Raw genomic sequence first — 24,722 nt, 5'->3', positions numbered from 1 at the left:
TTAAGCTACGTGACCAGAACTTCTTTTTCAAGAGTGTGTCATCACTGTGGTAATTTACTTTTTAATCCCTAGAATCAGAATCAAGTATTCACCCAGATCATGGTATAATTATATTATATTAAATTTAGAGCTGTCAGTTATAAAAAAAAGAAATTTGCCAGTGCTAGCTTGGTATTGTCGATTCATCTTTTCTTAAACGATTTTAATAATTGCAAAGCTCAACTGGAACTTCTGGAGGCTTCTTCTGCCACAGAAGAAGAAGACAGATCCAAACATAAGGTCTAGGCTGTTTTATGAACGCGCATCCAGCCGGTCGTGTTCACACCGGACCAGCACCAGACACGCAGGTAGCGACAGGGAGAGGATTTTTCTAATTTGGTTTATTTACTGTTTTATTGGCGCTCATCTGCCATCTACAATAGGAAGAGGCTCGGAGTGCAAAGTCAGAGTGGTGCAAATCCCGCAAATCTTGCTCTAGACCTTTTATTTTCACAGCTTTGTCCCTATAAATGTTCATCTTGGAGTCATTAATCTGACCAGACACAAACCGCTATTATTAATGTCTCCTCCGTGATCATGTTAACAGCGGTTGGTACTTCTGTGTTTTGAAGCAGACGCCACCCACACGTCACTACTAAATCCAAGTCCCCTATTGGTCAGAGTGCTGAGTTGCTGCGATTCAGCGTAAAAAAGTTCCACCGGTTGAACCGTCAGCGTCATCATTTTACTGCTCATGTATAAAATCATTCCATTTAAATTAAGGAAGAAGTCAGTTTGTATGTTTCAACATTGTATTAGATGTGAATTTAAAGGATTCTCAAAAATATGCAGAAACCAACAATGCAAACATAAAATAACGAACAGAAAAGCAGCTTAACACTCACAACACAAAGGTAGAATACAGAATCCTGTTCCTGAGGATTTATTGAATATTTCACATGTTTTGAAGAACATTTCAATGTCCAAAAAAAGGCAATCGATGTGGGGAAAAACACAACATGGAGCACAGTAGCCACTCCTCCATTCTCCACATATATAAGCTAGACATTTAAAATAAACTCCTGCAGATTCAGAGCAGCAATCGTGTCTCCACAGACCTGGAACAATAAAACAAATGTGTTGTCAGTTTACTGCAGGGGAAGATCTTTGTAAATATACATTTACTTTACAGACTAAATGTTTTGTTTGTAAACTAATTTTATGAATTTAAACATTTAGTTTGCAAGTTAAATATTCAGATCTGACCTAAATATTTATGAGGCTGATGCCAATTTGTCATGTTTGAGCAAGAAATGTCTAAATTCACTACTTTTCTTTTTAGAACAGACATGTCCAGAAAATATTTGAATTTTATTTTCAGAAAAAGTGTATTCATCCCTTTTTTAAGCTATATTTTTCAGGTGAGGCCGTGCCTCCCCTGACTGATCAGACAGAAATGCATTTACAAAAGAAACTGAGTTGAACTAAAGTGATGTTTAAACGTTTAGTACTTTAAGAGCAAAATATGATGAATCGATTCATCAGGTTTTAAAAATGATTGTCTTAAATCAAAATTTCACTCACGTTTGTCCTCGTTCCAGGAGAAACTCCGCCTTTTTCCTGGGTTCTCGTTGCTGATTCTGTGGGCGGGGCGGATCCGAAAATCCACATCCGAGCAGATCTGAGCGAATCTGATCTGATCCAGCAAAATTTGAAATACCGGGATAAAAATATATTTGATCCATGGAGTGAGATCAGAGGATTTGGTAATCTGAATCGCTTTAATTCTGATCCAAAGTTTTGAAATGTCAGGGCTAAAACAAAGTTACATAAAAATTGCTTATAATTATAATAATATTATTTTTTTTTACATCAAAGTTACTTATGTCTACAGAGAAAACTATTTTGCACAGTTTGGGAGAATCTGTTTTTTTAAATAAACCTTCTTGAGAGAATTTCTATTGCCAGTTATAAATCATTTTAAAAGAAAATTAATCTGCGTGAAAAATGCACAAGTTTTGCTTTACAGTTGTCACTTTTACACGTTTGTTGAGAGGCATAAGAAAATGTCAGTTCAAAATTAGCTTTTTTAAATCAAATCTTTTTCGTTTTTGAATACGATTTTATTTTACAACAACAAAAAATGTAGTAAAAAAAAAAAATCTTTGTTTTCTCCAACTCTTGACTAACTTGAAAAGTCTGGTATCCTGAGGAAACGGAGTCGACTCATTCATTTCTTTGTTTCACATTGATGAATTTAATTACTTTGATAAAAAAAAAACGTGAATTATTCTTTTGCGTGTGTCAAAACAAACATGCATCCAAGATGAGACGCTTACATGTTTACCAGTGGTGTGTCTGTCCAGCGTCCGGGTTGAGCTGGAGTCCTGCTCTGCTGCATGGATCAAACAGAAGCACAGCTGTGAGCCATTCTTCATAATTGAGTGAACTGAGTGTGGGGGGGTGTTCATTTTGTTGTTAGGCTCAGTTGGCTTGGGCGGTGACACCTAACTCCCTTCCATCTTTATTGGTTGAATACTGTAAAGCATACCACTCGTTTTTCTGTTTTTCTTTCTTTATTCTAGTATCTTCCACCATTTTTTACCGCTTAACTCCTACAATTTTTCAGCTATTTCAACCATTCAAATGTTCAACTCTTTCAGCTTTTTCCAGCTATGACTTTTGGTCCTTCGAATCCTTGAACTTTTCAAGATATTCCAGGATTTTTGCCTCCATTAAAATCCATGGGGAATCCTTGGTGCAGAAGCTCGCTGGTTTGATACCCGGCGCTGGCATTTTTCACAAACAATATCTTTTTTTTGTTATTGTGCTGTTGTAATTTCATTTCTTTCTTTCTTTTTCTTTTTGCTAATTATTACCCTTTAAGTTTCATTTTCATTCAGTAATGTAGCATTCGACCCTGAATTTTCTTCTGGAAATGCAGCCCTTTCTAGTTGTTTTCTGTGGTTATAATACCAGAAAAAATGACAAAATAAGAAAGAAAAAATACTAAGACAGGTAGAAAATGAACAAAACAAAAGTTAAATCGTCCACCTTATGTTTCTGGAGAATAGTTCACAACCAAACGAAGACATTTGGTAATTTTAGTGATTTAAAAGCATAATATTCAAAAAACGGATTAAACAGGTCAAGGAAATATATATTTTAATTATTAACATTTTGCAAACTAATTGGTTATTGAAAGGCTTCCTGCAGGATAAATATGCTGATTGGTTAATCATTTTTTAGATTATTTCTGTCAAACGTCATGATGTTTGTGCTGTCATAAGAACAGCACATTTAAAGATAGAGACTTAGTCTACAAAAGTACAAAATAGTCTTAAAGCTTTAAAACTTAAATTTTTTCAATGCATCCATAAATACTTGTTGTCCCCAAAAATCCCTTTTACACAGTTTGGCATTTTGTTTTTGTTTTTTTACCAGCAGGAACAAAAATTATTGGCTTTTCCATCATTTTCGATGGCTTGGAGTGACGGCTGAAAAGCGAGCTGCTGACCTGACCGCCCTTTAAATGTGACGGCTGATAAATCAGTTGTTATATTTTTGCAATTTAAAACAATCCTTTATTGTGTTTGTCCAGCATGTTTGACTGATTTGCCTCTAATAAAAACGTAACAAATAAATACACACTTAGCAGTGCTGATCAGTGCAACACTTGTTCATTTATGCCTGTAGGTCTTAAAACTCGTTTTTTTACTTTAAACATAGTTGAGTAGTTGGCTCCTCAACCATTTTCACTTGTTATTCTACAGTTTTCAGCATTTTCCTGACCACCAGATGGCTGAGCTTTCAAAGTTCCTCATATTTGGAATGACGAGATGGTTCCACTGTAGATCCTCTGAAATAACCGGGTTTATCAATTGTTGAAACTGCTGACATGAACATTATCTACAGACAAAGGACAATCTTTATGATTTGATATTCCCTGAGACGGGCCAATCAGAAGATCTCAAATCAAGTTTCTTCTGTGGGATCAGAAAAGAAAGGATGACTTTTATGAAAAGAAACCTCTGATGTATGACAAGAACCATCAAGACAGCTCCAAACGTCTGTCAGTACGATTGACTGCATAAGAGAACTGGACTGATTGGCCCCTCCCCCCTGGGATTTCCAAAGAGGAAGTACCTTCTGGCTCCAAGAAGCCAGAATCCCATTGACCTCTATGGAGAAATAAACAGCTGTTACTCAGTCATTCTATTGGTTCTTGTTCATCTTTTCATTGTTTTTTCTATAATTCAGGTTATTAACATTGCTGGCCACCACTTCAAAACGTTTAACAGATTTCATGTAGCCTGCTTTTTAGTGGTAGGGGTGTGGCCTTCCAACAAGTTCACTCCTGATTGGTGAGAGTGGTTGCCAAAGAAACATTGGCTCATACCGACTCTGACCAATCCCCCATGACAAGGAAGTCTGGCTCCAATATGGCGGCATCAATATCGTGAAAAAATGGCAACTGAGTTGACTTCATTTGGTTGGAAACAATTTTCTATGGATGACATCACACTCGCTCTGTCCAGTTCTCACGTACAGTCGATGGTTAGTTCTAGCGTGACGCAGAACTAAAGAATCCTGAAGTATTTTGCATTCATTGGCAAAGCAAGACCCATTTTTGTTTTCCATTAGGAGCATAAATGCACATTATATACACACTGACACACAAGCCTGTCAGCACAGTTATTAAGGCACTAAAGTAGGAGTCTGAGAACGCATGAATACAGACAGTTTGAATGCAGAGGTTCAGTTTGAAACACAATGCACCCTTCCCAGTTACACTTTTTCAGATTGTGACCGATTTCTTACAATCAGAAACATAAACGAGTCACAAATGAAATGGCTGAGTCAGCTTCCCACGATCCCGTTCTGTTCTCGTCCTGATTTAGCTCATCTTCACCTGCAGTACCATCAGTCAGGGGTGTTGGAGCAGAAAAATGCGAGGAACGTGTGTGGAGGGGAGATCAGCTGGAGCCTTTTCATCGCTGCGTTGCTGCGTCTTATTCTCCTATTTAACTAATGCTTTGAAAAAGGGCAAATTTGCCGCTGTTTCCCCAATGCAGCGCTGAGATGTGTTTCCTTTGGACCAAAAAAAGACGCTGCGGATCGATGAAGACGTCAGTCCAAAGAGCCAGTCTTCTTCTTCTGAGATGCTTCATGCAGTCTTAACGTCCAAATCAGAAAACCACTTTCAGTTCTGTTGTTGTCCGTCTCAGGTAAAAGGATGATCCTTGGACACAGGGGAGTTGGTTCCCTTCTTAGCATTGCATGGCAAACATCTCCGCGGGACAAAACTCCTTCCAATGCGAACACTTTATTCTACTGCTGAATTCAATTCCTCCTCGTCAGTTCACCTCGATGAGTTTGCTGCTCTGCCAGGACACACTCCTAACTCTGGCTGCTATGGAACTGATGTCAAACATTTGAGTTGGCATGGCAACCAGGACGCAACAGAAGCTCCAGATGATTTCGGACGCCTGTCTCTTGTGGGGAGTTTGGATCGATGGGGAAAAGCAGAAGAAGAGCTTCCGAAAACCTGAAGAAAGGATTTCCATATTCAGATTTTAGAGTTTGCTGAAATATACTGGAGACAGAAAGATAATGTAAGTAAGTACTTTATATTAGGAATGTATAGCAGTACAATAAAGATGGCACTTAAATCAACTATAATCCAATTAAAGCCTATTATGTTATTAAACAATTTCCAGAGAAGTCAAAAAATTGTATTTTCCTAAAAGTTTTCCTAAAATTATTCATCATATTAGAAAAAAATGCATCACATTCTGAAACACATATGCTGATTTCATTTTAAAATTGATCCTTTAACTGAAAAGAATATAAATAGAATTTTTTTTCTGGCAAATCCATTGACTGTATGAGAACTGGACCAAGAGGCTCCACCCCCTGGCATTTTAGACAGGAAGTGGCTCCAAGAATTCCAAATCCCATAGACTTCTACAGAGACATAAACAGCTGTTACTCGGTCATTCTATTAGTCAGAATAACCCCTCTTGCTCTGATACCTTTTTTTAAATGCTCTCAATAATCCTCTTTTTTCCAGAGTTTTTGTCCAAGTTATTCAAATTATAAACTGACCAATCCGATGCCTCGATAAGGTCTCATGTCAAATGTTTGAAACATTTGATTGACAGATTTCTTCCAATCCCTCCTTTAGGTGGTCAGGGTGTGGACTTCCAATAGCCTCAGTCCTGATTGGCCATACTGGTTTCCATAGAAACATTGACTCAGATTGACTTGGACCAATCACTGCTTACTGTCGATGCCGGGCTCCAACATGGCAGTAAAATGGCAACTGAATTGATTTCATTTTGTTGGGGCCGGAAGTAAACCATTTTCCATGGATGACGTCACACTCGCTCAGTCCAGTTCTCAGATACAGTCAATGGGCGAGTCCCAAACAAATCATATTTTGATATCATCATTTAAAGCCCTTAATAAACCACTGTAATAGCAATAGAATGTGCCGACTACTGAACATTGACTGCAGCTTACCGAGAGACTCACTGCTTCCTCCTGACCACTTGTTTCAGATGAAGCTCACTCTCTGCCGCCACGATCGGCAGCCCGTTCTTCAGGTGGTATGATATAAGATGACTTATGCTCTCAAACAGCATGTCTTTGGTCCGAACCTTCATGAAGACAGATCTTTGATTTATTTGTTCGAATGACGGCCGGGTGGCTGACTTGTTATTTAAGGAAGCAGCGCCTCACCACTCCCTCGGGGTCCACCAGCAGCAGATGTTTGGGCAGGCCGCAGTGCATCCCCGTTAGGACGTACTGCCCCGGGTTGGTGGTGCTCTCGCGAACCAGGAAGTCTCCGTCTCGCACCAGCAGTTTCTCAGCATCCCGCCGGCTCATGCGGCTGTGGTACCAGGGCTCCCTGCGGAGCTGCTCCTCATTGGGGGCTACGGGGGCTCTGCGTCGAGGAGGGCTGGGCCACTGGTCCTCCAGAATGGGAACAACCCCCCCTCCAGCTTGTGAACCAGCTCCACCACAAGCCTTGTGAAGTTTCAAGGCATCCTCAAAGGGCCCTGCGGGGACCGAAAGGGTTCCCCAAAGCAAAGGAGATCAAGTCTTTTATTTTGTCTTTTACTTTTTACACTAAAGTCAGTACTCACTCATGTCAAAGAGGTCCTTCTTAGGACTGTCGTTTGGCCCCCTTTGGCCATCTGCACCCTGAGCATCCAGATGTTCCAGACTTTGGGTGTTGACATACTGATGCTCCTCGTAGTCCTTGATGCCTGTTGGTTGACCGTCAGCACACAGGTACCCGTCTGACAGCAAACGCATGAGAGGAGATCAGACTTGTAACTTGGTGGCCGCTTGTTAAACAGATTTATGCGTTTGTGTTTGTGCGTGTTGTTTGCTAAAACAGTTCCTGTTGTGTATTTGCCGTTCCCTGATGGGTGAAACCCTGACTGAGAGTCAAGTTTAATCATTTATTAAGAGCAGGTGGGTTTAACAGCAGCGTGTCGACGTTTACCCAAAAAACAACATCAAGTTTCAGTTCAGTCTTTGACAAAAAGTTTCTCTCAATGTTGACGCTTTGTTTCGGTCCTGCGGCCGTCCTGGGCTGCAAGGATCGGAATATTTTCGCAATTCTTCATGTTTCACAGCGTCCTTAAGCAAAAGTTTCACTCAAAATGAATTCTGGGCATTGTGAACGACCCCCAAAAATGATGACATCACAACGAGAGAAACCATCAAATAAATGAATGGGGGCCAAAATCTCTTCTAAAATGGTTCAAAATCAAGTCATGAAACCCAAACGCGTGTGTCGCGGATACGGTCAGGGACCTTTGACCTCAAGAATAGACTGTAGTAGATGTAGGATGCCACCAGGTGTCTCACCTGAGCTGCAGGTCATGTCAGTGTCCCAGTGAAGCTCATAACACAGCTGAGAAGCCGCATAAGACGCTTGCTCCCTTTTAACTGTTGAGCCTGCCTGGAAATAGATATAAACACCAGATGAATTCACCCCAAACAGGAGACGGGCTCGCTTCAGCCCGTGTCCTTGTGTAAAAGGAAATACTATCCCGACATTTTGAGAACAAGCAGCACAAGGACAAGCTGATGGTTTCTTTTACCAGTAATCATATCCTGGGTAGTTTTGTTTCAGGAACATCAGAAAGAGTTTTTTTTTTTTTTATTCAGACACAACAGCAGCAGCAGTTCAGTCTGAGTCTTTGATAACGACCAGATCTTCCTTTTATTAGTTATCACATGCAAACTGAAATAAAAATGAGTATCATAAAGAGAATTTATAGATTTGGATGAAAAAAAGAAAAAGTCATTTTAAAACGTCCTTCACTGAAACGGTGGGGCAGGGATGCCCAGTTTAGTTTAGTCTGTTTAGTTAGTTCAGTTTAAAATTTTCCTATTGAACTGAATGTATACCTGATCCTTTTGATTGTATGTTTCCTTTACAATAACTGGTATGAAACCCATTGAGACAACTGTTGTTGTGATTTTGGGTTATAAAAAAAATTGAACTGAAGACAAATTGGTAAAAGTGAGAGAAAAAAAAGTAAAAAATAAACGTTTTGAGGTAAAAATCACAATAGAAATGATTGAAATTTATAGTTTACAAATCATTTTTGCTGTATCAGCGTTATTGTTTGCTGTACTTAACAGTAGCCCAGAAGCAATTTCATAAAAAATTTTAATCGAGAAGTTTTTGATATGTATTACATGTATAATGATGACTTTAACACACATAATAAATTGTTTTTTGTTTGCACATTTCAAAACAAACCTGTACATTTGCAGAGAACAACTAAAACTGCAAGAAAGCCTGAAATAAAACTTCTCAGCCACACAAACAGCATTTCTATTAAGAATTTTATAGCACATGTATTTTAAATATTTTTGTAAGGAGTAAACTGCTGCTTCATATACAAAACCAAACGTTGCTATTCATTAAATCACCAGCAATAAGTTAAAATCTGTCGTTCTGGGTTATTAAAGCCTGTGATTTTATGTATTTATTAAAATCAATACACGCTGTGTTTGTAAACAATGTAAGGCATTTATTTTTTTAACTGATGGACACAAAACTAAATCAAAATGAGAAAGTTTTGAAAAAAAAGCGACCCCTAAAAGATTCTTAGTCTGTGTGCAAATGCATCTGAAGATCCGATTTCATAATCCTGACCATAACATGATTTCTGGAGACAGAGACCCTCACCTGGGGGGCTTGTTTGCTGGGCGGTTGGGTGTGGACGTGACCCAGAAGAGCTCCAGCAGGTCGTAGTCTGGAGTCCACGACTCCCCCAATCGGAGGCTCCTTCCCTGGGATGCTGTTGTAGTAGTCGTGCTCTGAGGGGTCCTCATCGTCCCCCCACACCGGCTCCTCTGGCCTGACGGACCTACGGGGAGACGAGCAGGATGAAGGTCTGCTACAAGACAAAAGAAAGCTAAAAATATTCCTGAATTCTGCTTCTTCATCAAACAATATTATGTCTTTTTTTAAGATGATGCTTTAAAACATCCACAATAAGAGTCATGGCTCATAATTGTTACCGCATTAAATCCTTGGAACACCGTATATACAGTCTAGTGAAGTTTTGTCTCTACAAGTTTGATCTTTGTTATAAAACCAAAACAATTTTATCTCAGTTTTTGTGATTTTTAAGGCTCGAACGTGACAAAATTTACTTCTCAGACTTGAGTTTTTCAGAAAGGTTCAAGATCATTGTGCAATTATTGTATGATATGATGAAAAATATGTTTAAAAAATAAAAAAGCTGGGGTTGATGCATTTAAGGAATTTCCACCATTAACAGTTTTTAAGACAAATTATTAGAGTAAATTGTAAAGTAAAATGCTAAAAAAAAGCCCCAAATTATTAAGGGTTTTGAGGCTTTTTTAATGTGTTGAGGTAAAGTTGAATATTTCAAGAACAAATGATCTCAAAGTTGAGAACATTTCTTTGTTTTAAAACTTTTAAACTAAGACAGATCAATACAACAAACAGTTATCACCTGTGGATCTGCATAGAACTATTTATAGTAGTTTTTTCCTGTTTGTTATATTCAGAACCCCCTCATATCTACTGTATATGCATTTTTAACTTATATTTATTATGTGTTAACATCCTGTACTTTATTGCTTGTTTGCACTCTGGTTAGATACAAACTTTATTTTGTTACCTTGTACCTGTCTGTGTGTAATGATAGTAAAGTTGAAACTAATCTGATCAGCTTCAGGTTGATTATAAAGTTGTAGTCCCATCTGTTGTTTTAACACCAGGGTGTGTGAATTTATTTTCCCCACATTGAACCCCTCCATTCAGGAGCAGTGAGTTGCACTTGGGTGGTGGTTTAACGCCCAGCAAGGTCCAATCATGCTGAGGGAGGCAATGCTTCACTATCTTAAAGTCTTTGGCATGACCCAACTGTGGCTTTGAACTCCCAACCTCCCAGACACCAGTGGCTGAGAAACTGATTCCTTTAACCGGCCCCCACGTTGCTCAGGTGAGTGAAGCAGGTACCTCTCCAAAGAGCCCATGCTTTTAGGGGGGCTGTGCAGATACTGCTTGAACTGCAGCTCGAAGGCCTGGCCGATGGTGCTGATGACGCTTGGGGCCAAGCCGTCCGAGCACTCCAGGATGTGGCAAGCTGAGGACAGCCAGAGACGACAACGACAAATGAAAACCGGCTCAAACGGACAACGAGAACAGAAAAGTCTGGACGTGTAAACACAGAACGAGGAGGGGGCTTCAAACCTCTTTTGTTAACTGGATCTTTGGCCACATATGCAACATAATCAGGTGTGTCCTGCAACAAAGAGTCAAATATTCCACGTCTTAAAATAAGCCATTCCTGGATCAGGACATCAAACTAAGAACAAATGAATCAAATAGCACTTCAATGGTAAAGAATATTGATGTTTTATTTTTTAATTAAGACTGATTAAAATAATTATGAAAGGAATTCCTAACATCAAACATAACTTAAAGCTCATTTTTACTCAAATATGTTTCCATTATTTGTTTTTTTTACTTTATTTCTCCTTTGTTTGCGTTAGTTTAGTTGAATTAAATTAAGAATAACTTAGAAGTTTAAACAGCAACAGGGAAAAAAATGTGGAGGAAACCTACCGAGTCTCCCCCAGAGGCAAAGGAAATTGACTGCATGGGGTGGTGTGCAATCACCTGAAAGGTATGAGCAGAAGAAGTGACAGAATACATTTAAAAAAATCATGGTTTTGCAGTAAATAGGAACTAAATCATTAACTAAACTAATAATTCTCTAAATAAAATAAAACAATGAAGTCCCTTTTTAGGGGTACCATCAGGGGCGGAGCTACAGGGGGGCAGTTTTTGAGTCAATAGTAGTACCATTATTGACAAAGATTAAGAAATCAATAGAAGCCTCTGTTAGCATTTTTAATATAGCACCTCAGCCGTGTTAAAATTAATAACAATTATAAAATAGTCTTTAGGCCTGCCCCTGTTCTCAATGGCCACCATTCCTAAGTCTTCAGGCCCCCTTGCCCCCCGCCCCCCCATTTTAAAATGAGGGATCATCTGACCTGTCGAGTGGTCGGGATGAGCAGGCCAAGCCCGTCCACAGAGATGTTGACTGCGATGCTCATGCCTGCGAATCGCAGGTTACTCTTCCCCATGACTGTCTGCAGAGCTTTGTTAAAAGCCTGATGGGAAAAAAAACGATACGATATCAAAAATGTGCACCAAACAGAGAGTTAGTTTCTCTAATAAACTACACAGATGCTTTGCTGTTATCTTGGTGCAATCTGTGCAGTAAATGCACGTCATGACCATCCGTGAAATACCAACCTTCTTCCTCCAGACCCCCCGGCCCCCCGGCACAGCTTCACACAGCCTGTTGATGGCTTCTCTGATGGAGGAAATGGACACTGGATAATCCAGAGGCAGTGACATCACATGTATATATTCTTTACAAAATAGAACTGTGAACATCTGATTATGCAAATTCAAATCGATTTGTTTTCAACCCAGTTTTTTTCAACCCATTTGAATAGTTTATTGGAGCAATCTGATGTTAATCATAAACAGAACATTTGTGTTTGTTCACTTTAGGCCACAGGTCAAAGACGCAGCACAGTTCAAAGGTCAGTCGGCTGCTTTTGTCTCACCGTTTGACCTGGGTCCTGCCCCTTTCCCATCCCTATTGCTGAGAGGTCTCTGTTTACACTCTCCTGCTAGCTTACAGCCCCTCTCAATCTGAGCCTAACATTATCGATGCAACAAAAATGGCAAGTAAAATCCAGTTAGATCCAGATTCCCGCCCAGATGAGGCAAACAAAGATGCACATGGACCTGTCCACATGTGGATGCATTAGAATGGAGCAGAGCAGGGAGCTTGAGGCCCCGCCCCCTGCACATTCACAAGTAACTTTTTCAAACTGCCTGTTTTCTGTCGGCTCCTGATTCACAACCAGAGCCAGAACAAAGAAATAAAGCCTAATTATCTTTTAATATGTCCTCCATCATATCAACCTGAACAATTGTTTGTTTTTGTTTTTGGTGTGAACTTCATTAGTTATTTCTGTATTTTGAAAACATTTGTAATGTTTTTTTACAGTTTACATGTTTTGCAGACCGCATGTTTTTTACACTTTTGCAGCTGTATTTATTTAATATTTATTTCTTTATTTAATAAGAATATCATTTTTGATAATAATTTTTCATAATAATTTTAGTAATATTTTTAATTATCTAATATAAATGTCATTTGTGATGTCCTTTATTGATGTTATATTATATAGATTATTTCTGAATGTCGTGTTGCTGCCACAGAAATGAAATTTCCCCTTTGTGGGATTAATAAAGTCATCTATCTATCTATCTATCTATCTATCTATCTATCTATCTATCTATCTATCTATCTATCTATCTATCTATCTATCTATCTATCTATCTATCTATCTATCTATCTATCTATCTATCTATCTATCTATCTATCTATCTATCTATCTATCTATCTATCTATCTATCTATCTATCTATCTATCTATCTATCTATCTATCTATCTATCTATCTATCTATCTATCTATCTATCTATCTATCTATCATCTGAAAAACGCTACAAGGACATGTTGAAACACCAGAAGACACCATTTTCATCAGAGTGGGTCTTTACAGGTCCTCCCAGTTACATAGAACAAGGAAAAAAAATTAAACTTCAATAACATGGGGGAGTTTTCTGCCACACATTTGCAAATGTTTCAAACTTTCAAATAAACCTGTTAAAACTCCTGGGAATGGACGTCTAATGGGCACTTAAAGCCTGAGTCCTCCTGTGTGTGTGTTGGGGGGGGGCATGATGGTGATTACAGAGCCTGCAGCTTGCAGTCTCTCTACCAGGGGGCCACAGGGACGGCCGCCCCTATCAGGTGGCTCGTAAATATTTAAGGAGCAGCGTACTGGGCCCCATCCCGAGTAAAGGTCTTCTCTGGGATTTTTGAAAAAAACACAAGTGACTCAGGCGGATGACGGGGCAGCGAAACAAAGGAGAGAGACGAGACGTTGTTGCTTTTTTCCCTGCAGCTGCTCTGCTGGAACATGCCGGACCTCATGATCACCACTGCTGCTGGACAGCATTTCTCAGGATGGAGAAAAACAAATCCAGAAGCTAAAATACATTTTTTAAACTCTCCAAGCCATTTCAAAGTGTGTTGATGTCTTCTAAAATTACATTAAATTGTGTAAAGTGGCTAATTTGAAATTCATAAAAATCATTTAGAAAACCTATAAATTAAAATGCATAACGTGTTTTCTTTTTTAATTGAATGAATGAATTTTTATTTACTATAAGTCTTTATGGCACCGTCAGGGTTTAAAAGGCTTTAAAAGGCTTTAAAAGAAAAGAGAGATATAAAGACAATTGAGCAAATTAAGGACAACATTTTTAAATAAAAACAGCAAAAAATTACAACAGGTGATAAAATTAAGAGCAGAAAAGGATTTAATAAAACGAGTAACAGAAAATAGGATGCCACCAGCCAAGTCTTTAGTTTACAACTGTTCAGGTTGGATTAGCTCAATTCATGAGGAATATTATCTCATAACTGAGGGGCGGCATTGGAAAAAGGACAGTCGCCCCGGTCTGTTAAATAAAAAAAACTCCGGGGTGACTTGAAAAGAAGGAGAACTTGCTTTAATTACCTATTGAACCATGGTAACTAATGAATTTCCCTGTTATGGGATCAAAAAAAGGTTGTATTCACTGGTAGTTAAAGATCCACTTCAATGAAGATGCTGTTTTTGGTCTTTTAACTTGTTCTTCTGCCGTTTTACTGACGATTAATGACACGTATAAATAAAATTCTGCTCAAAATTACATATCCGAGTATTTCTTTATTCAAATCATTATGATCTAGGAGCAGATGGAAAAATGGCTTTTTTAAAAGATTGTTTTTGTTGACGTAGAAAATACGCACTAGCTTCCGGCTCTGCTCCATTCTGATGCATCTGCTGATATCCAAACAGAAACCTTTGTTTTCCTCGTCTGAGCTGGAATCTGAATCCAAACTGTACGGCTGGATAGCTCCAATTCTTGTTGCTCCGGTAACATTATGTTGGAGTTGTGAGGGGCTGTAAGCTAGTGGGAGAGTGTGTAAACAGAGGGGTGATGGGAAGTGGGGGCGTGCATGTCTCCCTGGACCTGCTCACAACTTAAACTTTCTCTGCAGAAACTAGAAACTGGCAAAACTTTTTTGATTTTAGATACATGTAGTAGCTATGTTTGTCCACAGGGAAAACAGTGGCCGTTTTACAAAAATTATGGGATGGCTACGTTTCATTTTCCTATTCATTTTCTATGTGCCTTCTCAGTAACACGTGACTTTTTAATTTTTACCTGCCGGGACAAAAAAAATATGGCGGATATTCGCTATTTTTTTGGTGAAAAATCACACAAAATAAGAAATTCTGTGGACTAATCTTTATTTTGATAACATTTCTTTACTTTTATGATAAGCATTCATTTTGGACATGCAGTTCGTAGTTTGTTTGTTTAGTTCAACTTTTCCTCTAAAAGGCTCTGACACCGTAAATTCCACTGGGAACATTTTTGAAAATAGATCAAAAGACGATCGGAGTTGAACTTTAAGACAACGACTCTAAATATTGTGACCCATGTGGCCAGAAAGAAGCTGCTGGGGGTTTGACAAAAGCCAGAAAGACAACAAAGACACACAAAAGAAGCCCATTCATCCTTCCCAAAGTGATGCCATGTAATCACACGCCTCACAACAAACCCCAGAGCAGTCTGCTCCTTCTCCTTACGCCCCCCCCCCCCGCTTTGGTTTTTGTTTCAAACCCCCCCGCCCCCACCATCACCACCTTCCCACTCCCCAAGAAGTTCCAGCCAAAGACATTATCCAGCAGAGTGCATGCACAGAGCCCACTTCAGCCGTCCACAGTCATTAGCAAACATTATCAATAATACATCTCCTTCTCTATCACTCCATCTCTGCTGCTGCCCCCCCACACTTAAACCTTGGATGCACGGCAGGCTCAGATTACACCGGATCAATAGGAGGAGGGAGATAGGAGATGCTTTTGTAACTGCAGCGTCACACGTGGGTCATGAAAACACACGGACACAGACACACAGAGAGAGCTGCAGGTTTCCTTTAGCGTTTAAAAACATGTGAGCAATGCAGCTGATCTGGAGGCCACGCCCCGCTGAGGTGCAGCTCCACCGTTGAAGTAAATCTGTGCAGAAACCACCAGCTTCTGTCCAGGGCTTCAGGGTTTTAGGAAAAAACTCAAAACTCATCTTTTTAGTAAAGCTTTTACATAGCTTTTACTTGTCCACATGTTTTCATTTAAATTGATCAATCTTATTAACAATTAATTTAATTTATTTTGATTGTACTGCTGGGATGTGTCTGGGTTATTTACTGCGTATTTATTTTTATTATTATCATTAGTAGTATTATTTTTACAATATTTCCTATTTTAACTACTATTTTATTTCTTACTAATATCTATTTTATTAGGGGAAGCACTTTGAGATGCTCTGTAGCAGGAAAAGTGCTGTACAAATAAAGTTGCAATGTATTTTATTTTCTAAACATTTTAAATCATTTTCACGTCACCCGATCACTTTCTGCTCCAACAACAGTTTAATGCTTTTACCAATTTGTTTAAATGATTCAATGTTCTGATGACTGACAGCTCCGTTCTGCTGGACAACCGCGTACCTCGTCACTTGAGTCCTTGTGTTGAAATCCAGCGAGCGCATCGACTTCAGCACCTCAATGCAGCCCATGTACTGCAGAGGAGGAAGACAAAAACACGCCGTCAGGTGATTCTTGTCAGACAAAAGCAACTCAAGGGCTGCAGCATTTCCCATCAAGCAGTGCAGGTTTTTCAGAGAAGAAAATTACATTTGACACAAACTACTGACAGCAAAAAAAATCAAAAAGACACTTGTTTCAAGGAAGAAATGTCAGATTTTCTGTCTTGCAAGAACAATATCTAATTGGGAAATAATCTTGGTTCAAGAAAACATGTCTTTTTTTCTTGAAATAAGAGTTCTTATCTAAAGAGAAGCTGCCAGCGGGGTCTGATGTTTCGATATTTGCAGAGCTCTGAACTTCCAAAAAAACAAAGCGATTCTGTGCTGAATTCAAGCTCATTTTCCGAACATGCAGAGATGTTTAATATTTCATTAGTTGGAATGCTTATGGCCATCAGTAGTTCCTCTACTGACTATAAGAAGAGGCTTCTCCTTTGAGCAGTTCCCTCTGGGTTTTCCTGACAGGTCAGAGTGCTAATGGCACCTTGACTAGATTAGCCGCGCTGAGAGCTCCACATCGGGCCCAGATTGCAGCTTTCTTGTCCTCTGGGGATGCTGCGGTGTGAGTGCTTTTTCTGACATATGAAGAGGCTCTGTTTATTTGCACGTAAGAGTCAAGTTTTTTTCTATTTTTAGTAAACGTCTGTCATGCATTTACCTCTTTTCATATAGTTCCAGCTGCAAGTCAAACATTAGTAAACTAAAAATAGTAAAAGACACATTTCCACCTAAACAACAAGTTACTCCAGTAGAAAAAAAAAAACTAGATTGTATCACTGAAGTCGCTTGAAAACATTTTTCAAAGAGACCAAAATCTGCTTAGTCCAGACAAAACATCGTTTGTGGCGGACAGAAAGGCTGAGTTCATGTTTAATGCAGTTACAAGAAACTGTGATTGTACAAACAAACGCAGCACAGATCACGGCACAGAGAGGACAGCCTCTAAGGCTCGCAGCTTAATGAGCTTTCTAATCAGATTTAGAATTGAGGGAAGCCTTCCATCAGGAAAATGATTGCTCTTTTTCTGTCCTTTTCTTCCTTTTCTCTGCCAATGCTTTGATTGTCACTCTCATCTGCTAATGCAGCACATCCCCTCCTGCATCGTCGTCTGTTGTCCCCACAGTAGAGCTCCGGTCCGTTATCCCGTATGACTGTGGACACGTCTGTTGCTTTATGGGCGACATTCCTGGCAAATTCAATAAGGCAAACATCCCCCTTCTTGAACTCTCTTGTGAATTGTTGCCTTTTTGTGGTTCATCCTTAAACTAAGCTGCCATTTCTCATCTAGGATGCTGCCATTTTGCCCTAGAACCATCATGCAACACGAATAAATGTTTCGATGAAACCTACCGTACTTAAGACCCACTCCAATGAAAATTGACATGTTCTTGTGGCAACATTCTCATGATATAAGACATGTATTTAAAAAAAATCTCAAAATTGCATTTCTGAGTACCATATTTCCTGCACTATAAGGCCCACCATCGATGAATGGTCCACTTTTGAACTCATGACATATATGAGGCTCTCCGAACTCTGTGTCGCATTAAACATGACAAGATGAGTCCGTCAGAGTTTACTAACTGTGTTCGCAGTAACTCTAAAAGGTATTGTAACACGCTACACGTTAGCCACTTTCTCGTGTTAATAATACTTGCCTTCCAACCTTGTTAGTAAAACGTAAACAAACAGACTGATGCCACTAATACAAACGTTACTGGGACTACGCTAGCTCCCAACCATTGACTGTATATGGAGAACTGGACTGAGCATGTGTGACGTCCTACTTCCGGCTCCAGTGACATTAAACTAATTCAGTCGCCTTTTTTGTGATGCGGACGTCGCCATGTTGGAGCCAGATGACAGTGATTGGTCCAATTGGTCTAAGTCATCGTTTCCAGTGCAACTACTGTCGCCAATCAGGAGTGAGCATGGTCGAAGTCCACACCCCTTCCACCAAAAGTAAGGTCAGGAGAATCTGTCAATCAAACGTTCGAGGTGGGGGCCAGCGGGCACACCATGCTTTTATTAAGACATCTGATCGGTCGCTTTGTAACTTGAATAACTTAAAGAAAAAATATCTTTTTAAAAGGATTATCAAGAACGTGTTAAAAAATGGTAGGAGCCAGCGGGTACTTCCTGTCTTTAGAACACCAGTAGGGAGAGATCGCTCTGTCCAGTTTTCTTATACAGTCAATGCTTCCAACCTTGTTAGTAACACGTAAAAAAACCAAAGTCTCACACCACTACATGTTAGCCATTATTGGCGCTGTCACAACCTTGTGTATATCTCAATCACTTCCACATCAGTAAGCACAGCCAGGATTCATTTATATATAAGGCGCTTCAGAATATAAGTCGCACCATCAGTTTTTGAAAAACATTCGCCTCATAGTGTTAAAAATACAGAATTCTTTTATGCAGGTTGTTGTCAATCAGGAGCAGACAAAAACATGCAGTCTGAAAAATGAGTGACGTTAAAAATATGCTGGGCGGGCCGTAAACAGAGAGCTCTCGGGAAGGGGGGCGGCGTTGCTCTGTGCCAATGGTCCTGCCCACAATTAGGAGGTGGATTTCAAACAAACTCTTGCTGCTCTGCAGAAACTGTGTCCAAGAAAACTACACCATTTTTTAAATTTTGGCTAAAAACGGCATCGTTATAATTAAAAGACCACTGGAAGTGCTTTAAAAATAAGTCAGAAGATGATCGAAATGAATGATTGAATGAATGAATGAAGGAAGATTTATTTACAACTCCTTTAGAAGTACCAAAGTGCTCCACAATAAAAAGAAGACAGAAGAAAGTTTGAAATTAGGTAAATTAAGAAGAGAAAATTAAAAACAGGAACAAATTGCAAAAAGCAGTCAGCAATAAAACACATAAAAAATAAATAACAATACAATAAAACAAATAAAAGAAAACAAAAATGCCACCAAACATTAAAAGCCATTCTAAAAGGGCACGCTTTTAATTGACATTTAAAGCCGTTTAGGTTGGATTTCATATGCAGTTCTGCAGGAATGCCATTCCCTAACTGAGGGCCGACATTGGAAAAACCACGGTCACCCCGGTGTTTCGGTCGTGACCTGGGCACATCAAGTAAATATTGATTAGCAGACCTCAAGACTCTAGAACGGCTGCAGACACATAAAAGCTTAAGTAAACTGGGGGAAGACCATCAAAAGCTTAGTGTGGGACTTTAGGAGAAATGTGGATTTAGAAGACAAAACAGCTTCCAAAATTTCTAATATAAAATCCATGAACGTCTAATATAAATTATTAAAAACCAAACTGTATTTTCTAACAAGACTTTTCAGGTAAAGTGCCTAAATGGTCTAACCAGGAACAAAAATGACAGCTTTTGGGTTTGTTTCCACCAGTTTGCTGCAGGTTTTGTTCCTCTGCTGAGCGGCAGAGACAGCATCCGACATGGCTGCGTACAAAGACGACAAAAAGCATGTTTGTTTTTTTTTGTCTTAAGACAGGCCATAGCATGAGAACCGGCTTCAGTGATGAGGAAACGGAGGCGGGGAGTCAGCCGCTGCGCCGTTTAAAAATGGCACGGTGCAGCAGGAATGTGCTGTCCCACTGACACTAATACATGCAGTCATCGCTGCTCCCTGCATACATTGACCACTCGATTGCACACACAGTGCAGCTTTAAAGCCACAAACCATGTAAATCCCAAACGCTGGTTCCCACAGTCATCTAAAATGACCCCCCCACACCCCTTCTATAGATGACAATATCCTCTCTTTAACCGAGATATCAAGCAAGACAATCTGCATCTGTGGTGACAAGAGCTCATATGTGCTCTTCTGCACGTCCCATGATGCAGATGACTGTGATTAAATGTAATTGAATATAGGAATGAATGGCGCCTGTTTTATACCTTTAAAGGGGGGGGGGGCTTGGACCAGAAACGGGGCTAATTAAGAGCCATTGTCATTACTTTGAGAGGCAGAAGAAGAGAGAGGAGGGCCAGAGGGGTATCGGTCGTGTGGGGAGGGGTTGTTGACATAAACCAGCCTAGTGAGTCTCTAACCCCCCCCCAGAACATAAAGCATTCACAAACACTAACCCAGATTTTATACTACTACCAAGTGGACTTTTGTTAACTCGTGCACAGAGATCCATGAAATGTCAATAATCCATGGAAAATAACCTTATATATGTCGAAAGACTACAAATGATGATTCTGGGGGGAATCGTAATAACGTGCTCCATTGTGGCTCTAAGTGTGCATACATTGGTGTTTTTTTTCTCTCCGCACCCAGACGCCTGAGTGGAGCCCTGACACAGCCCATCTCTGTGGATTAAATTATGCATTCCTCTGTCCTCGCCACATGAGCTGCATAACAAACTGCACGCTTCTTTTGTTTCCTGATTCCAGAAAGAGATACCTTCAGATTGGGATGCTGACATTCTGTTATTCTTGTGGAGAAGATCACGTGGTCAACACTTTAAAAAGTTTTTTTTTTTTTTTTGTTGCAAAGATTTGTGGAACGTACGCAGCTGTACCTTCTGACTTACCCTCACTATGTACGAGGCCCCCTGTCCTGCAATCTTCTTGTCGGGGTGCAGCCAGCCCTGAGAGGGTTTGTTGATGAAGTTGCCTTTGTGGCTGAAGTCCTCTCCCCCAAGCCACATGCCTTCCCCTCTTGTCCTGCGGTTCATTCCTGACCTGGAGCTGCTGGCGGCACCGGGGCTCACCATGAGCTCCGGGGTTCCAAATTCATGACCCGCCGCGCCGGCGGCAGAATTTGCAGCTGCAACTGCTCGCTGCCCCCGGATGGCCTGAAGGGAACAGGGGGTGACACACACAGGGTCACAGGAGTTAAGCACAGCTGCAAGGCTGGCCACCGGTCCACTGGCGGGAGTCGAACCAATGGGCCTGAGTGATGGTGTGGACGTGGAGGAGGCCTGGGATGGAGCTCCTGCTGCCTTGCCCGAGTCCTTGCTAGAGTTGGAGCTGGAACTTGAGTTAGATGGGCTTCTGCTGAGCAGAGAGTTGGAGAACTTCCACTGGGGCATCCTGGGGATGAGCATGCAGAACGTCGTAGTGGCATCTTGCTCCCCATCGAGGCAAGGGGAGTCGGCCAAAGCTGCAGCCCCAGCAGAGGAGGAGGAGGACCGGGCATTGGGGTCCAAAGGAGGCAAAGGAGGAAGAGGAAGGCTTGGGGTGGCGGACGGGACCACTGGCGTGGCCACAACTTTGCTGCTCATGGTTAAGCTTTGCATCAGGTCGTCAGAGGAGGTCACAGACTCATTGCGAAAGCGGCCATACTTTGGCTTAAGGAGCATGCCCGGAGACGCCGCCTGAAGCAGAAGCTGAAGGTGGAGTACGACTGCTAAAGGATGGAGGGGAAAAGGGGAAGGAGGGGGGAAAGGGGAAGGGGGAGTATTGGAAGAGGATGAGAAAACTAAGCAAAAAAAACGAAAAAAAATCCAGACAGAGTCCTATTTCCTTCTAAAAGTCAGCTTAAGGCTTTGTGGTCCTCTCCAGCTCCGGCTCTGTCCCGCTCTCATGCTGCTCTCCTCTTCCTCTGAGCTGGACCGCTTCCTTTCACTGCTCTCCCTCTCTGAGGATGATGTCATTGGTCTATTAAGTCCTGCCCTGCCCAGCTGCTCTCCCACCATTTTCACTGCAACACATCTGCCTGAACTGCAGATCACCTGTGTTTGTCTGCACACACGACAGGACCCTCGCTTTTTCAGCTCTTAAAAAATGTGGAAAATTATTTTTAAAACGACAAATCATGGACTTGAAAATACATTAAATAAATTCTGCCATCTGTCTGCTCATATCAAGATATTTCTCGAAAGAATCTTAAAAATGAATACACGAGAGGAATACACTGAAAACCCCGTCTGCCTTTTTTTAGATACAAATACGAACTCAGGAACTGATGAAACTGAAACCGAGGAAACGCCAGGATTCAATTACTTTAAGTGAATTTTGCATGAGTCATTTCATGTGAGTGTAATTCCATTTGGTCTGGCTGCACCTACAAAAACCGACAAAGTAAACAATACAGCTACGCTTGTGAGCAACTGTTTGACTGACAACAACTACCCCAATCCCATCTGCCTGAGTTACCTCCCCTCCCGCCTCCCAAGAGAGCAATCCGCTCTCTCTGCACGATGCTTTTCACTTCTAACTTTGAACGCTTCTCCTTTCTCCTGTCAGATCATTTTCCCCGCAGCGATATCCTTCCTTCTAAGGAGAGAAAAAAATGGAGACACGTTAAACACGAGAGACACGAAATAGAATGAGGCTACCGGAATTCGACGCAATCAGTTCACTTTTTTCCCCCCTTTGAATCTGCAGAATTTCACGTTATACGTGACATTTTCTGACAGAAAATCAAAGCACCTTAACTTTTAAAGTCAAAAGAATTCTAAAGTTTATTTGAAAGTGTTTTTAATAGATTTTGGCTAAAATGTGACCACATGTCACTATGATTCTACACCCACTACAAAGAGTGGCCATTATGATATGAGGAGGAGAGGTCAAAGGTTAACTTCAGGAATAAAATGCAGTGGTCAGAGGGTTTATTAAGAAGTAAAAAAATCAATTTCCAAAATTTGTGGTTTGAATCATCATCAAATGCAAACAGGATTACTCTATATCTATATAATATTTAGCTACTTCTTTAAAAAAGTGACAAATAGTATTAGTATAACAGTCTTTACAGGAAGGTAATTTCATTGGGAAGAGCCCACTACTTTGAAGCTCATGAACATCTTGGAAACACTTGTCAAATAATAATAATAAACATATTTTTTAACCAAATCGAGTTAGTATAATAAATTGGGAACATTTTTCAACACATGTACTATGCAGTCCGTTTGATCCATTGATGCGTTTGTAAAATAAATATCTTACCTAGAGCATGATGGGTAATTTTGGAGGAGGAACGTGGAAACCTATGGTGGAAACACTCCAGTCCGCTGAACCTCTGATCACTCAGTGATCAATGAAGATGTGATGCAGTTCAGTTACAGCAGAAAGACGCCGGTGACCCAAAACGCCATGAACGAAAGTTTCTGCAGGAATACTGGAAACTACCGTCCTCTACAGCGAATGCCTCCACACTTGTTTGCCGATGGAAAATAAAAGGTTACTGATAAACCAGATGTGATCGATGCCTGTTGATGCACCGCAGCTGGACTTTTACCGGATGTTCTGACCTTGGTTTCCTCAACACATGATTACTACCTTTCCGGTTACTCATTGTGTTTTGTTTAGTAACATTTCACCTGGTTTTCTAAAAATTATATTTATTTATTTTTCATTTTTGAATATTCCATTTTGTTTCCTGGAAATTAATTTTGTTTTCTGAAACGTTTTTTTTTTTTTTCATTTTTGTTTTTTTACGTTTTGGTTCCTGAAATTTTGTTTTGTTTTCCAAAAGGCAATGCTACTCTTGAACATTTTTTTTGTTATTTTTTTATTGTCGTGATCTTTAAATATCTTTTGTACCGATTGAATGATTTGCACTCAAACGCCATCGTACTGCCCCCATTTCCCATCATTTATTTGTTGACACTCTCTCCCGCTGGCTTACAGCCCCTGACACCCTAATCTAACATTAGCAGTGAAACAAAAATAAAGAGCAATATCAAGTTCTGATCCAGATTACAGCACAGACAAGGAAAACCGAGGACCTATTTATTTACAACTGGATGTATCGGAATAAAGAAAAGCTGGGAGCTTTTGGCCCCGCCCAGTGTAGTTTCTACGTCACATATAACCTATTTTCAAACTGCATTTTTTTCTTTCGCCTCCCGATTTGCAACAACTTCAATAAAAAAATACTCAGACATGCAATTTTACGCTGAATTTTCTTTGTATATGTCCCCCGTCATAAGAAAAACGCCACAAGAACATGTTAACACCACAAACACAATATTCATTGGAGTGGGTCTTGTTTTTTTATTGATTTTATTTTGTCCGTTGGAGTGGGTCTTAAGGCACGTTCACACCGGGACGAATTTCGCCGGCGAAACAAAGGGCACCAATGTGAGTGTGCACACCGACGCGAAAAAACGCCACGCGGCAAAAGAGTCAAAAAAAAACGCCTCGGGTTCGTTTTTTTTTTTTTTTTTTGACGCCTCGCGTCGAAATCTATTCGACCAATGAGAATGGCGCTTTTGCACACGTGTCTGGACTTTCTGAAGTTACATTAAAACACAACTTGGGGGCGCTCAAACACAAAACTGCCTTGCTGAGCACACATACCAGCGAAGAAGATAGACGCCAAGTAGCGTCTACACTGCCGCGAAGAAATAATGACGGACATTCTAAAATATCCCCGAACCAAGCACCAGTTGGAGCAACTGGTGCTTGAAATATTCATGTTTTCTTTGTATTATTCTGACAAGCGTGTAAATACTTGCTCTCTTCTTCT

General features: G+C 40.3%; 1 protein-coding gene and 1 long non-coding RNA gene across 4 annotated transcripts; both read right to left on the bottom strand.

The window, feature by feature from the left end:
- Positions 1-894: 894 nt before the first annotated feature.
- Positions 895-2,450, bottom strand: LOC105354015 (uncharacterized). The gene is made up of 3 exons (XR_908713.3): positions 2,319-2,450; positions 1,564-1,675; positions 895-1,097 (listed from the first exon to the last, which is right to left on the bottom strand). It is a non-coding gene; the product is annotated as an uncharacterized LOC105354015 (long non-coding RNA).
- Positions 2,451-3,532: 1,082 nt separating this feature from the next.
- On the bottom strand, positions 3,533-23,326 carry shc2 (SHC (Src homology 2 domain containing) transforming protein 2). Of its 3 annotated transcripts, none has more exons than XM_078946330.1 (14): positions 23,198-23,326; positions 20,842-21,659; positions 16,210-16,280; positions 11,813-11,873; positions 11,548-11,667; positions 11,114-11,167; positions 10,739-10,790; positions 10,505-10,631; positions 9,200-9,380; positions 7,864-7,957; positions 7,131-7,286; positions 6,724-7,043; positions 6,505-6,641; positions 3,533-5,527 (listed from the first exon to the last, which is right to left on the bottom strand). In XM_078946330.1, exons 2-13 carry the CDS (start codon positions 21,610-21,612, stop codon positions 6,513-6,515), a joined length of 2,136 nt encoding a protein of 711 aa, XP_078802456.1. In that variant the 5' UTR covers positions 21,613-21,659; positions 23,198-23,326; the 3' UTR covers positions 3,533-5,527; positions 6,505-6,512. The 3 variants fall into 3 exon arrangements, with proteins under 3 accessions (XP_078802456.1, XP_078802457.1, XP_020558379.1); XM_078946331.1 differs by having other exon boundaries at positions 20,842-21,656; positions 23,198-23,312; XM_020702720.3 differs by lacking the exon at positions 23,198-23,326 and having other exon boundaries at positions 20,842-21,858.
- Between the last annotated feature and the right edge of the window lie 1,396 nt (positions 23,327-24,722).

This window comes from Oryzias latipes, chromosome 4, assembly GCF_053564925.1.
Source record: "Oryzias latipes strain Hd-rR chromosome 4, Olatipes_Hd-rR_3.1".
In the NCBI taxonomy this organism is placed as follows: domain Eukaryota; kingdom Metazoa; phylum Chordata; class Actinopteri; order Beloniformes; family Adrianichthyidae; genus Oryzias; species Oryzias latipes.
This window is presented reverse-complemented; position numbering and strand designations above follow the sequence as displayed.

Bases quoted from the DNA above. Each gene is read 5' to 3' on its own strand.
- shc2 (XM_078946330.1), bottom strand. From the start codon at position 21,612: ATGCTCCTTAAGCCAAAGTATGGCCGCTTTCGCAATGAGTCTGTGACC. The intron at 10,791-11,113 runs GTAGGTTTCCTC...TCTTTGTTGCAG, and splicing joins TTGCCTCTGGGGGAGACTCG to GACACACCTGATTATGTTGC. The intron at 7,044-7,130 runs GTGAGTACTGAC...CGGTCCCCGCAG, and splicing joins GAAGGACCTCTTTGACATGA to GGCCCTTTGAGGATGCCTTG.